This window comes from Verticillium alfalfae, genomic scaffold (genome assembly GCF_000150825.1).
Source record: "Verticillium alfalfae VaMs.102 supercont1.8 genomic scaffold, whole genome shotgun sequence".
Taxonomy (NCBI): Eukaryota; Fungi; Ascomycota; class Sordariomycetes; order Glomerellales; family Plectosphaerellaceae; genus Verticillium; species Verticillium alfalfae.
In genome coordinates, this window is record NW_003315031.1 from 1,461,243 (window position 1) to 1,475,332 (window position 14,090).

At 57.4% G+C, this 14,090-nt stretch overlaps 5 protein-coding genes across 5 annotated transcripts in view; 2 read left to right on the forward strand and 3 right to left on the reverse strand.

Moving 5' to 3' along the window:
* Nucleotides 1-1,019, reverse strand: part of VDBG_06868 (NTF2 and RRM domain-containing protein) — a gene marked incomplete at both ends in the record, with an annotated part of 1,757 nt that extends 738 nt beyond the window's left edge. The window contains 3 exons of the mRNA XM_003003260.1: nucleotides 17-638; nucleotides 700-774; nucleotides 831-1,019. Of these exons, the coding sequence (XP_003003306.1) occupies nucleotides 17-638; nucleotides 700-774; nucleotides 831-1,019 (886 nt within the window). The remainder of the gene's footprint in view (nucleotides 1-16; nucleotides 639-699; nucleotides 775-830) is intronic.
* Nucleotides 1,020-2,289: 1,270 nt separating this feature from the next.
* On the reverse strand, nucleotides 2,290-5,475 carry VDBG_06869 (GPI ethanolamine phosphate transferase; the record flags this gene model as incomplete). The annotated part of the gene is made up of 1 exon (XM_003003261.1): nucleotides 2,290-5,475. One exon carries the CDS (start codon nucleotides 5,473-5,475, stop codon nucleotides 2,290-2,292), a length of 3,186 nt encoding a protein of 1,061 aa, XP_003003307.1.
* A 721-nt stretch (nucleotides 5,476-6,196) lies between these two features.
* On the reverse strand, nucleotides 6,197-8,866 carry VDBG_06870 (conserved hypothetical protein; the record flags this gene model as incomplete). The annotated part of the gene is made up of 2 exons (XM_003003262.1): nucleotides 6,197-8,640; nucleotides 8,716-8,866. 2 exons carry the CDS (start codon nucleotides 8,864-8,866, stop codon nucleotides 6,197-6,199), a joined length of 2,595 nt encoding a protein of 864 aa, XP_003003308.1.
* An 846-nt stretch (nucleotides 8,867-9,712) lies between these two features.
* On the forward strand, nucleotides 9,713-10,963 carry VDBG_06871 (pantetheine-phosphate adenylyltransferase family protein; the record flags this gene model as incomplete). Its single annotated transcript, XM_003003263.1, has 1 exon — nucleotides 9,713-10,963. One exon carries the CDS (start codon nucleotides 9,713-9,715, stop codon nucleotides 10,961-10,963), a length of 1,251 nt encoding a protein of 416 aa, XP_003003309.1.
* A 925-nt stretch (nucleotides 10,964-11,888) lies between these two features.
* Nucleotides 11,889-13,435, forward strand: VDBG_06872 (endo-beta-1,6-glucanase; the record flags this gene model as incomplete). Its single annotated transcript, XM_003003264.1, has 5 exons — nucleotides 11,889-12,296; nucleotides 12,352-12,419; nucleotides 12,582-12,720; nucleotides 12,879-13,311; nucleotides 13,368-13,435. 5 exons carry the CDS (start codon nucleotides 11,889-11,891, stop codon nucleotides 13,433-13,435), a joined length of 1,116 nt encoding a protein of 371 aa, XP_003003310.1.
* Nucleotides 13,436-14,090: the final 655 nt, after the last annotated feature.

Sequence of the window (14,090 nt, forward strand, 5' to 3'; positions counted from 1 at the left end):
GCGGCTGGCCCAAGACATGGGCTTGGCGGAACAGCAGCAACAGGCTTCTCGGCCTTGGCAGGAGGAGCAACAGGAGTCGGGCTGGGGTCGGTAGGCTTCTCAGCCTCCTTGACGTCGTCCTGCGCAACCTCGGCGGCAACAGTCTCCGGGTTCGTCTCAGCGGCAGCCTCAGGCACAGCCTCGACGGGCTCCTCGGCCTTGGCCTCGTCAGCATCGCTAGCAGCCTCGTCAGTGCTGGCGGCAGTCTCCTCGACGGAATCCTCGAGCTTCTTATCGACCTCGTCAGCATCAATGGCAGGCTCGTCCTTAGTCTCCTCCTCAGCCTCGACGGGAGCCTTCTCGGCCTCAGCGGCGGGGGGGCTGGGCTCAATGTTCACTTGCTCCTCCTGGGTCTCGACGACGGCCTCCTCCTCGCCTTCCTCGTTGACGAAGCGCAGGATATCGTTGACGACGAAGTAGCCGGAAGGCTGCGGTGCGAGGACGAAGGTCTGGACGAACTTCTGGGGCTCAGCAGCCTTGTTGGAGGTCTCGCCGATGACCTGGATGACAATGTTGTCGAACGAGGCCATAGAGTCGACGTTGGTGACGCGGACCTTGCAGTCCTGGAAGTCGAGCTCCTTGATACGCTCCTGGATGGCCTGAGAGAAAGAAAACGAGGTCAGATGAGAAACGACGAGGCAGACCAGTGGGGCTACTCACATTTCTACCCACGGACACTGTGGCAACCTCGGCCTCCTTGCCGTAGACGAACTGGGAGCGCTTGCCGTAGAAGAGCTTCAGGGGATTAGCAGGCCGATGACAGCATGGCAGCGTTCAGGCAGGCAACGTACGTGAAGCTTCTCGGGTGTCTTGCTCAGGGTGGTGTAGTACTGCTCAACGAAGTACCAACCGACCTCATCCTTACTGAGGTTGGCGTTAGAAGCCGAAGAGGGAGAGAAATCAGTGGCAGCAGCGACGGACGATTGATCGGCATTGCCCTTGTACTGTTCCTTCTCCGTGAAGTTTCCGTTGGCCGCCATGGTTGCGAATGTGGAATTTCTGATCTGGCGCAACTCGAACCGGGATGATCGGGTCTGACGATGTCGACCGTACCGATGTGGGTGGGATTAGACTCGTTGTACGTAGGCGACGACGAGTGTGCGTATAGCTGCTTCGCTGCATCCAGAGTTAGGGCCAAGGTGTCGTGCAGAGATGGACGCAGATAGGGGCGCCGAGCTTGATGGCTTACCTTGAGGCACGAGGCAGGGCAATTGTTCGAAAGGACCGAGTCGCAGTGGGTTGGAGTTCCGTTTCGAGAACAAGAACCAAAAGCCGAAATTATGTAAGGAAGGGTTCCCAAAGGCCGCAGGAACGGAAAGGAGGAGGATGGGTGTGGACGTTGGAGGGAGGAGAATGAAGAACAGAGGAGGGAAGGGAGGGAGAGACGTCGGGTATGCGTGCGGGCACAAAGAGATTGTTGGAGGGAAGTGGCTGAGATGCAGTCGTGGTGATGTAGTCGCGAGTGATGGACGGACGGGATTGGGATTTGACTTGGGGGAGATAGACGACAGACGGGAAGGGCCTCGGGGGAAGGTGGTGGAAAAAAAACACGCCCGGGTGATCACGCCCTGCCCTGTGCTTTCCCCAAGATCCAGCCAGGAGGACTTTGCACGCAAGGGGGGGAGACTCGGTGGGCACGCTTGGGCACCGCGACGTGTCATGTATCTGCGAGCTAGGTCAATGTACCACCTAGGCAGCTTAATCATCGCGTCCTTGCCCCACCTGCCGCCGCCTTGCGGTTGCTACCCGTCAGGGTGCGAAGGCCCAATCTTTGACTCTCGAGCTGTGACAGGAGCCGGGAGCAGCTTGGGTGCTCCCTCTAAAAGCTAAGAGCAGCCTGACGGCACACGACAGCGCGCAGTGTGGTCCATGCTTCAACGTGGTCATCAAATGCCATTGGCGTTTTGGTACACGACGCTTGGGGCAGAAGGTCATGTCTTAGAGTAGACTGGAACACCATCTGGCCGGCTCCACCAAGCTCTCAGAGCTTGTACCTCTTATGGCCATGAGGCAAAATCACTCAGATGCTGCTGACCATTACGCAAACAGCGAAAGATCATCGCATCGCGTGAGGCCATGCAAGTACCTGGAATTTGCATATCGTGAACGGCATCGACGAGAGGTCGGGCATGCAAAACAATATTCTACATGTTGCTCCTTGCTGCTCGGAGCTCAGGGGTCTATCTCTTTCAGAACCTTTTGATAATACTACAGCCAAGGATGCGGGCCATACTGGTTGATACAGGACCATCAGTCGGCGAATCCAAACACCTCACTCACAGACAGAGTGTTTGACCTCACACCCGCCAGCGTCACCACGATGCACACCAGATCCACGACCAGCAACAAGACAGCACCCATCATAAACCTCGGGCAGAACACCCTGTACAGCATCAAGTGTCTCCTCAAATGCCCTGCCCAAGCCATGGTTGCCAAGCTTTCGACGGCAAAGAAGGACACAAACGCCGCCAGCGCTCGACTGGCACTCTCCAGCACGCCTTTTCTCTTGGGTCCGACCTTCCACAGCACCACAAGAGGCACCGCCGACGCCGCGATGATCTGCGCACCAAAGTGGTTGACGGCCACAACGACCGGTGTCCATGGGTAGCGGATCGTGAAGAGCGGGATAAAGGCACTGTCCCACTGAATGCTCGAGGGGGTGGCCTGGTGGCCGGTCTTGAAGTAGGCAAAGTTGCCGAGGAGAGCAAGCATGACAGGGCCAATCGACTCAGCAGTCAGGCCGTTCAGGTCGAGAATCTCCATGAGCGACATCGTCTGCCAGAAGACCAGGGCGAGGGCGCCGCCACCCATGGGCTTCGACAAGAGGATGCAGCCGGCGAGGAGGTTCATTGGCAGGAGTAGATAGCGCGCGCCGTTGGTGTTGCCGTAACCAAGAATGACGACTTTGTTGCTGCCGTCGGGGGCGCGAGACTGGACAACCGATACCAGAGGGGGTGCCCAGACGAAGGCTGTCGTCCCAGCCACAAAGACAAGGGCGAGAACAAGTTGGGCCACGTACACAGCGATTGTCTTGAGCGTCTGCTCAGGGAGACCAGGGACCCACTCGCCGTTGTCTGCAGCATCAAGAACCCAGTAGAGAGCGGCCATGAAGAGGCCAGCCCTGTAGATGTAGCCAACCCAGGTTGGGCCCAGGCCTTCCCATGACCGCGAAGGCACGAGGAACGACTTGATGATAGCAGGAAGAGCAAAAGCAACAACAAAGGGGATGAGAAGCTGCCATCCAGCCGACGTCGAGGATGACGACGATGCATAGTAGGTTGATGTGCAATAAGGCATCTGCTCCTCGCGGCAGAGCTTGGAGAAGGAGGCTGCCCTGCCCAGAACGATAAAGAGAACTGAGTGGTAGACGGCAAGGGTGCGCTCCACAGGAGAGGGGATGGAAAAGGAGGCGACAGCACTGATGGCGCCAAATGTGGAGATGAAGAAGAGGAGGATTGAATCCTCCCAGATGGTATACGAGTTGGACGCAAATCCAACAGACTGACTGACAGTAAATAGGACAGAAAGCCAGCCCCAGACGGAGGTGGGCAGAATGTTGAGAAGGCCCTTTCCAGCGTCTGTGAGAGCTACAAGAGCGGCCACAATACTAGCAAAAGCAGCAGCCGCCGCTGCATAGGTCAGATCGTTGACGCCGAGGAGCTGAGAGCCGGCAGCCCCAGCGAATGCTCCTGGGATGGCGCCCACAAGAGCCGCAACTACGATGTTCTTGTGAAGCTGCGTATACTCTGGCGAAGCAGCGCCGACGATGCCTTGAAGCTCAAGCTTCTTCTCGGCAAAGTCAAGCTCGATGTCTGTGGCTGCGAAATCCTCGTCTTCGTCGCGGGACGCATATACTAGCAGCATGATGACACCCGCCGCCATGACGATGATGCCCGTGATCATCTTGGGCACATCGAACCGTGCCCAAAGATCCTTGCACACCTGCAGGGTCTCCTCCTGGAAATTCTTGAAAGACTGGTAGGAAGCGGACCACGACTTGGTAGCCCACGCGCTATGTGCCTGGGTCCAGCTCGCATGGGTCGGGCTCGACTTGGACGAGCTCTCCATGCCACGTGCAGCGAAGTAGGAATCTTGGTATCGCTGTGTGCCGGCAGCCGAGATCCGCGAGACGGCAGCTAGGTTGGCCCAATCGTTGCCCTTGAGACCAGCAAATGCCTCCTCGATGGGCCCTCCCAGGTTGTTGAAGGGAATGGGGATACCGAGCAAGAGGGCCAACGTAGGCACAAGATCAATCTGGTTGACAGGGCGTTCCTTGCCTGTCGCGGGCGGCTGCACATGATGGGGGTCGGTTCGGCCGAAGAAGGGCCTCTTGCTGTACATCCAAAGCGCTGCCTCAACTTCGTCGTCAGACTCGCCGCCGTGGTCGCCCTTTTCGTCCATGCCGTGATCCCCCATCACAATCAGAACGGTATCGTCATCGATTTGCGTAGATAGGTCGCGCAGCCAAGCATCCATCTGCTCCAGCTTCGCCTTCATGGCGGGGTGGTCTGGGCCGTATCGGTGGCCCGCATGGTCGACTCCGAGAAGATGTCCGATGAGGACGTCCCATTTCCCCTTGTTCTCTGGCTGAAGTAGGGGTGCTAGGTGATCAATGACACCAGTGTCAACCGTGTGCAGGTCCCAGACATTGAAACTGTCGTATGCGCGACTGATGTTGGGCTCGAAGTAGTCGGGGAACAAGGACACCCAGGTATCGTCACCAATGTGAACAATGCGCTGCCCCAGGCCCTTCATCTGCATCAGCAGGTTATCCTCCTCGATGGCCGTGCCCGCAAAATTGCTACCCGCGTCGATGAAGGTTGGTAGCGTTCCGGTCGTCAAGCCCTTGAGCCTCTGCAACGTGGCCGTCGGAGGGTCGGCAATAAAGGGCCGGAGAAAGGCGTTCTGCGGCGACTTAAGCGCCGTCTCGTGCAGAAAGGGAAACGCATTGTGGAAGGGCGCATTGTCGGCGACGGGCACGGTAAAGTCGTACCGCAGCGCATCAATGATGACGACGACGGCCTTGTCGAAAGACTTGGGATGCCAGCAGCCGCCCTCGACGGTGCCCATCCCCTTCCAGCTCCCCACCGGCTCGACAGGCGGCACGGCGCACTCGGACTTCTCGTCGAGCACCATACGCGTCAGCAGGAAGCCGCTCGTGAAGAGCAGGATGCCCACGGCGTGGATGCAGAGCAGCCAGAGCCAGAAGCCGACGGCCCACCACCAGCGCCGCCCAAAGGCGCTCTTACGGCGGGCCTCGAACGCCTTGCGCTGGAGTTCGGATGCGTTTGCTTTCGTCTTGGGCGCGCCATCTTGTTGTTGTTGCTGCTTCGCGGCGTCGGACGCCTCTTTCGCTCGCTTGGCGCGGGCGTACTCCGCCGCGATGGTTTTGTAGTCGGCCGAGGGGGCGGGCTGTTTGGAGTTCGGTTGGGCCATGGCCGGCTCTGGTTTCGTGGCAGGGAAGCAGACAGATAATAGAAGAAGAAGAAAGAAAGAAAGAAAGAAAATAGAGACAGTGTTAGGAGTGGACGGACTGTGCCATGGGAATCGAAAGGGGCTTTGCAGACTCGCCGTGTGCTGGTCAATGGCAGGCAGAGTCTGTAGGAGAAAGAATGGAGTTGTGGAAGGCAGTGAGAGGGTCGCGCCGACGTTGTCCGTGCCGTGACGGGACGGACCCTCAAGGTTGTGAACGTACTGTGGGGTCGACGCCCTCGCTGCTTTTACTTCCATGAGCGTCTTACTTATGCACCTGACAGTCAGCCAGCTCCTGGGGCTGTCTGTTACGAGAAACACATCATAGTAGATGTAGCGATCTTGATCTTGTTGTATTGCACGCAGAGTTTTTGGTTGGTTGATCTGGGGAAAAGAGCAAAATCTTTCTTCAAAGTTCGTACATCATCAGAGGTCTACAGATAGGTCGAAATACAATCATGCCCGCCAACGCCATTACCCTTCCTTGATGCCGGGACTCAATGCAGATCATGACTGCCCAGCATCGTCAGAGATCCAATCTTCTGCGGCAACGCCCGCGCCGGAGCCTTCCCTGCCCATTTTTAGGGGCGATGGCGCTCATCGCAGAGAGATGAGGCACTCAGTAGTGCCAGAGACCGTCCCCGTCGTCCGAGCCTTCCTCATCTCCCTCCTTGTTGTTCATCTTCTAATCGAACATGTCGGCTCCTGTCGGTCTGCTCTCGCTTCGCCTCCTCTCCTGTCTCCTCCTTCGGCGATTGTCGGCCGCCGAAGCTGTTGGCTTGTCGCCGGGGCCCCCAGGTGATGGGCTCATAGCGCTCCACGTACCGTGGCTTTCCGGGCTACCAATGCTAGAGGCCTCCGGCGGCGCCAGAGATGCGCTTCCTGCCGGCTGGCCGGAGTAGTATGCCGAGTCCTTGGGCTTGCGCCCCTTGGCAAACGCGGGGTTCGGTGGTGATAGCGGCGGCAAGGGCGTCGCGTCGGTAACAGCGCTTTCTGCTGCAAGCTCAACTCGACGCTGGCTGGAGTCACGTCTATATCGTTGCCGGCTGGGTGACCCGGTGCCGATGCTGCTGACTGAATTGTCACGCCTCCTCCGCTGGTCCCTCCTCGAAGCCGCTGCCTCGTCGTCTGTGAGTCTGCGGAGCGTCACGTTCCTGTCCTTGTCGTCGTGCATCTTGACCTTGACGCTGACAGGCCCGCTGGGGGTATAGGCCCTATGCCTCGCCTCCTCTTCCGCCGCGAGTGCGCCGGCTGAAGCGGCTGCCGCTGCCGCTGCGCGTTCTCCCTCTGCGCGTCTCCGCTCCGACGGTCGCCGGTGTGGTCTTCCGCCAGGAGAAAAGTAGGATTCACTTCCCGACTCATGATGAAGGACACCTTGTGGGTCGGCAGGCATGGCTGGCATGACGGCCGGCTCGACCACGTCTGTTCTGACCTGCGAGTCGGCGCGGGAACGAGACGCGGGATACGGAGCTGGTATAGGAGGTGCCCCAGCTGGTAGAGGTGGCATGGGCGGACCACTGTGTCCCGAGTCCGCGGGTCGAGGCTCGAACTGTGAGGAATCCTCCGTCAACCCGGTGACCGACGTGCCAACGGCTGAATATGGGACCTGACGTCCGGATGGCCGTCGAGAATGTCTTCTGGTTCGTGATGGTGAGGAGTAGCCGTCGCCCGTATATCTGGAAACCATGGTCTCCTCTTCATCTCGGTACCTGTAGTCCTCCTGCCGCTTGTTCTTGCGGTCTGCCAACTTCTTTGCGAACCATCCGAGTCCCAAGCCTGCCAGTATACCTTTCCCTTTACCTCCAGCTCCAGCCGCACGGTCCCCATCACGCCTCCTCGAGGGGCTGACGTAGGACGAATAATCAGAATCCTCAATCTCATAGCCTGAGCGGGTTCTGGCGTGCGTAGGACGAGTGGTGATGGGTCTGCTGTTTTGGGGGCGCTCCTCGGCTGCGCTCAGGGCCTGAGCAAGATGTGGGTTGCCGGGAGGTGGCAGCAAGGATGCCGTACCGGCATCGTGTCGAGTAGTTTCCGTATAGTCGCTGTATTCACTGATAGCCGGGGCTGTGCCTCGGCCGACTCTATCTCGACGAGGCGTCTCGGTCGACACGGCGGAATACTCGTCGTTGTAGTGTTTCTTCTCCCGGCGGTTCATCATGCCAGACACGAGCTTGCCCGCTCCGAGTGCCGCGCCAACACCAAGCATGGCTTTCATGAATCCACCTCCCTTTTTGTTATCCTCTCTGCGGGAATCGAATTCAGTGTACTTGTCGTCGTCAATGTAGCTCGCTGACGGTCTCCGAGCGCCTGCATAGGATGTCGACGGTCGTCCGCCGCCGACATAGCTGGTGGAAGCTCTGCGCGAAGAAATGACCTCGGGGCCTCTGTTTCGGCTGCGGCTTCGGGATCGTGACCCACTGCGACTCGTGGCGTTATCCTTCTTGTTGTTTCGTCGACGCGTAAAAGCCCATAGCGCTCCGCCAGCCGCGAGCGGTCCAAGCCATCGGGACATGCCTCCACGACGTTCTGTTTTCTCCGTAACCTCTGTGCGGTATTCCGAGTCAGGGCCGTACGTCAGTTCGGAGCGACCTCCTCTGGTGTAAGCATCTCGGTCCTTGAATTCTCCCCTGCGGTAGTCGAAGATGAAGTAGAGCAAGAAGAGAAAGGCCATCCACAACGAGTACAAAATGAACAGGTACTTGGGCGATCCGTACAGCGTGAGACCGAGAGGAACCTGAATGATGCCGAGAAGGGCAATCAGCCGCCCGCTCCACTGGTGGAACATGACCCGGATGGATCTCCCCTGTACGTGGCGGACGAGTCGCCCTCCAATGGCCTGGAGCAGAAACATGACGTAGATAGCTAGACCGATGGCGTGGTGAGGATTCGTCCAGCTCCTGTTTGGACCGACCGCGAACCAGCCGAGGACGAAGACGACGGTGAGCAGCAGGATGTTGAAGATACCAAGCATGGCGTGGTATTTGATGGCGAAACCAGGACGTCTGGTGTAGAAGCGGGCGAAGAAGACTGCTGCTGGAACATAGAGAAGGAAAACGAGGGCGCCAATCACGGCATGTGCCATGATCAGGCTGTGGTATTCGGCCACGGTTGAGAAGCGGTTGGCCATGCCTGTGGCAAACGCGGGTCAGCATGGGCGCAAGGTCGCGAGGCATGATGGAAGGTGGAGGGCAGAGGTCGGCCTACCGTTGTATCGCATCGTCTCGAAATTCAAGCCTTGCAAGTTTGGCAGCAGAAAGGTGTTCTTCTCAAAGTCCCAGGTGCCATCGCCGACAGTCATTGTGTTCGAGTCGTACTGCGCGCCGCCCGGGGCCGAGTATCTGTCTGCCGGCGCCATAACGGCGACGACAAGGAGGGGTCGTGGTCAATAGGATTGTTGGAGGTTGGAATGTTAGAGGGTCGGTGTCTTGGCCTTGGTCGACTTTTCGCCAGAATAGGAAGGGAATTGTCGGCCGAGGTGGTGGAGGACGATGGCAGGAGACCAGTGGACTGGTATGTTCAAGGTGGGGGAACCAGTGTTAATGGCGGTAATGTTATTTTGAAGAAGTTTGCCCACAAGGTATTCCTGTGGACTCCATAAAGCCTTCGACAGTGCCAATGCCGAGATGTCCAGAAGCCGGATGTGACGGTATGTCTGACCTAGGTAAACTGAGGTGTCCTCGAGTGGTTGTGCAGTTGACCGTTGTCCTGGGAGGAAGGGGGGTTGCCTCATAGCTTTGGTTGCGCGGGGTGACGGGGCAACGGGCGGGACCGTCGCCAGCAGTACGAACAGTGACAGCGCATTGTACAGGGGGGTTTCCTCTTGGTGACCTGACGAACGTCACTGGTGACTGGTGGGAGCTCTTATCTCACTTATCAACAAACAGGGCCTCTTTGTTAGTCAGCCTTTCCAGTTCTATTTTCAAGCTGGCCAGCCTGGGACCCACGCCTAGTCTAAGTCTTGTCTGGGCTTCGAACCATCCACCCCACTGACGACAGCGGCCAGGTCCCTGTCCAGCCACCAAGACCGAGGCAGATGAAGGAACATCATCAGCAACCCTCCTCACCTTCGTACGCTTAGGAGAGCTCGAAAGAAAGGGGGAAAAAAAACCTAGTGACTGGTATGACCGGGTCCGAAATCAACAAACTCGCTCTCCTCGTGCAGCAAACTACACCCAACATCGCTAGCCATTGAACAGCTGCCATGACGTCGCGATCGAGCCTTCCGTCCCTCCTCCTCCTCCCCGCACCCCCGGCGCCAGCATCAGTGCAGTCACTGAGTGCTGCTTACCGTCCCTCGCTTCGTGCCGCGATTCTTCGAGCAAGATCTCCGACCGCAGCAGCATTTCTAGTGGTTGCACTGGTTGCACCTATCTTGACCGGTTCTTCGAGGAGGTCCAAGGTGCTCGATTGGAAAGCGTCCCAGTCGCTCCTCGCTGGTCTCTATGGGCTGGTCGCCGTCATTTGTGCCGAGGAAGATGTCGCTAGCGATATTGGTGCGGGCAAAGGCGCAGTCGACATTCGCATCGTCCTGGTTGACAGCGACGACGCAAACCGTGGCTCGGCTTCCCCTTTGTCTCTAGAAAGCAACAACACCGTCGTTGTCGACCTGCAAACCTTCGCCAACGCATATCATCCATGGAATCTCATCATGCATGTCGATGGGGAGGCGGGGCACAGTCTTCGTGCCTCGTTCCTCGAGCACGCGCAGGGCAAACAAGTGATACGCCAAGACCAGTTCTTCACCGCCGAAGGGGGCATCAGCATCAAGCTTGGCCATGACGCCCTGGATGCTCAAAAGAGTGCCCACGCGCATCAAGGCTATCAAACTGTGTGTCTTGGTGGCACTTTTGACCACCTACACCCAGGCCACAAACTGTTACTCACGGCCGCGCTTCTCCTGTTCAAAGTCCCAGAGGAAGGCTCGGGAACAGCCTGCAAGCTTATCGTTGGCGTCACAGGTGATGCTCTGCTGCGGAACAAGAAGTTTGCGCAATACGTCCAGCCGTGGTCACAGAGAGCAGCAGCCGTCGTCGATTTTGTCGCATCTGTCGTGCGTTTACGCGACTCGGGATGGACTGGCAAGCCATTCCCAGGGCAGCAGGTAGAGAATGAATCTTCTATCAGCGTAGAAGCATTCTTCCGTGAGAGGACGATCCATCTCCACTGCGTCGAAATCCAGGACGCATTTGGTCCCACTATTACAGACGAGCATGTCGATGCTCTGGTCGTATCCGGTGAGACGCGATCGGGAGGGCAGGCTGTCAATGACAAGCGAACAGAAATGGGGTGGAAGGCGCTGGATGTGTACGAGGTGGACGTTCTAGGCTCGGCAGCCTTAGAGGACGCAGCCAAGAGGTCTGACGGCCCAGCCGACTACTCTTCCAAAATAAGCAGTTCGACCATCCGACAACAGAAAGCGGAGGCAGCGGCTAGTACAGCACGCAACGTTTGACAATGTAGCCATGGCGGTTTTTGCCGCTCACTACAAACAAGCAAAATGTCCTTGGTTCACACGGACCCTGTGCAATCTCGCCATGCTAGGCTCATGAAGGGAAACCAATCGTCCTCGTTGTCTATTTTTAGCCCCTACCCCTAGAAGACAAACCGCGAGACAGTCCTGAACAAGATGTTCTCGACAAGGATTTTTCTTTAGTTGTTGCTCTTTCGGAAGGCTGTCCAGTGAGCCTACCCCTCCGCATCTTCTTCACAGATCCTGGACGGCGACAGAAACATCTTTGCGCAACTTAACCTCGCCTGTTTGGAGTGGCGTGCGACGTCAAGTCGAGTCCAGTCATGCAACCGCTGGTGCCCTGTTTGCAGGGTCCAGTTGTGGAAGGCCACGAACAAAGTTCATCCTCCCCACGAGCCGAGTGGTGGCCGTTAGGATCTGCGGATGCATCAGCTTCGAAATTCGTCAAAAGTTCCTCTACGACGATAGTATTGCCATCCTTTTTCGGCCAGACTTGGCACATCCATGACGTCCAACCAGGCTCTGTGCTTAGGGGGCCAAGGGGCTGTGCAAGTGTGCGTTCTTAACCATGTACGTCACTCATGCCTGAAGAGGTAGTGAGCAGCCTCCCCAAATAACCTTCGCAATCCTTCGACCGTGTCTTCAGCGGTAACACACTGCAACAGAACCCCTGCTAGCCATCCATTCGTGCATTCAGCTCACAGATTCCGACGTCGTCGGCGGCATCCTTCAATCGCAATGCAACGTGAACGTGCAGTATGTGGCGATATTCCGTCCGCCTGCCTACCAAGGCCAAATGGGCCAAATATTATAAGCACCGCCATCTACACCACGACTCAAGCTTTGTGTCCCTTTCCATATTGGCGATTGAACCGAATCTCGTTCGCCGCCATCACCTCGCGTCATCATGGTTCGACTATCAAGCCTCGCCGCGGCCGTCTCGTGGCTGCAACTCAGCTCAGCCTGGTTGCCAAGTGAAAGGCCAGAGGGCACTTTAAACAAGAAGTGGTTACCTGGATCAGGGAAAATCAGGGGTGTCAATCTTGGCAGCCTGTTCGTCTTTGAGCCATGGATTGCCAACAGTGCTTGGACTGGACTAGGCTGTGAAGATTCGCCGGACAGGGGGTCCGAGTTCGACTGTGTGTCGAAGCTTGGCCAGGAGCAAGCGGATGCCGCTTTCCAAGGTCACTGGGGATCGTTCATCACTGAGTCGGATCTCGACGAGATGAAGAGATATGGCATCAACACCATTCGCATCCCTCTCGGCTACTGGCTCGACCGGTCACTGGTCGATAGCTCGGAGAACTTCCCCCAGGTATGGCATTGTGCCTCCCTTCACTCGGATTCGACCTAACTCGTTCACTTGACAGGGCGCTGAGGAGTATCTGGTCAGAATATGCGGCTGGGCTACTGCGCGCGGCCTATACATCATCTTGGAGTATGTCAAGCCCCGTCGTGGAGGAGAGTTGAGCTAAGAATAGTAGTCACCACGGCGCACCCGGAGCACAGGTGGCCAAGAATGCCTTCACTGGGCAGGTGGGTGTTTCAAGGCCTCTATGAAAGATGCAACATCATTAACATGATTGCAGCTTGCTCCAAGCCCAGGCTTTTACAACGAGTACAACTACGGTCGAGGTGTCAAGTTCCTCCAGTATCTCACCAAGTTGGCGCACGAGAGGCCAGAGATGGAGAACGTTGGTATGATTGAGGTCCTCAACGAGCCCGTCCCACTGGGATCAGTCCGTAGAGTCCCTCCGAAGCACTTTCTATCGAGATGCGTACAATGTGAGTCGCGGCTTGTCTCAACGCAGTCCCCCTTCTGGCAACAATCGCTGCTTCACCCGCGAATCCTGTCTTGCGGCGGTCAAAGCACAATAGCTAAAATTCAATACTACAGGCCATCCGCCAGGTTGAGAGAGACCTCAACGTCAGCCCCGACGACCAGTTCCACATTCAAATGATGGGCACCGGCTGGGGGGCCGGTAACCCGGTTGAGTTCCTCAGCGACACGCAGCTCACGGCGTTTGACGATCATCGTTATTTGAAGTGGGCCAACCGTGACGAGGTTCCCCTCTCGCACGAGAGTTTCATCTCCACGTCTTGCAGTGACAATCTCAGCCGCGACAGCGCAGGTCCCACCATCATCGGCGAGTGGAGCCTCAGCGTCCCAGACGACGTCCAGTGGAGCGACGGGTGGCATCCCGAGTCGCAGAAGGACTTCTACCGCAAGTGGTTCGCGGCGCAGATTCACTCGTACGAGACACGAGCTGAGGGCTGGGTCTTCTGGACGTGGAAGACGCAATTAGGTGATTATCGCTGGGGATACAAGGGTAGGTTCTTCGCCTTTTCTCTCCTCCCAGACAAGATGGCTGACGAAGAAACGCAGACGCTGTGCCAGCTGGTGTCATCCCGGAGGATATTGACGAGGCCCTGAACTCGGGCGTGTGTGGATGAGCGTCGGATGCCTTGAGCACTGCCGCTGATTCGTTAGTTTGAGCCGACGCGAACGCCTGGGTACGAAATACGGGTTGGCATATTGGAGGTGCGGCGTCTGATGGCATTGGTCGTGTTCAGCGCCGCGCGCAGCCTGACCGTCCATCATGACTGCCAATATGCTGTTGACAGGACAGTCGGATGATATGAAGTTTTGTACATGTGGGATTGATCAAATAGCCTTGTCGTTTTGCCTGAAATATGTATATATTTACATCGCTCTCCAGTCTTGCGCCCCCCGTCTTAGATCATTTCACACGACTCGATCGCACAGCTCTAGGCACGCCGACCACCATGGCCTCTTCCAAGAATGATTCATCTTCAGTAACAGCGTCCTACGCGACACTGTCTTTCCACAAGAGTGATCACATCTGCTTCACCAATTTTGCCGAACCTCTCGCCCACGGAGCGGAAGCCATTCTAGCAGCCTCCTGGCCGCCCGGCATCAAAAAGGAAACCAACTCCGCAGGCCTCCTGACATATCAGGTCAAAGGCCGCCCCTGGGACCCCAGCGACGACGCGTCCGCCATCGCGGCGTGCCGCCTCGTCCGGGACCTCCTCGCCTACCTCCATCGGCACGGCTGGACGCTCGTCACGGGGCTCGGCACAGCGTGCG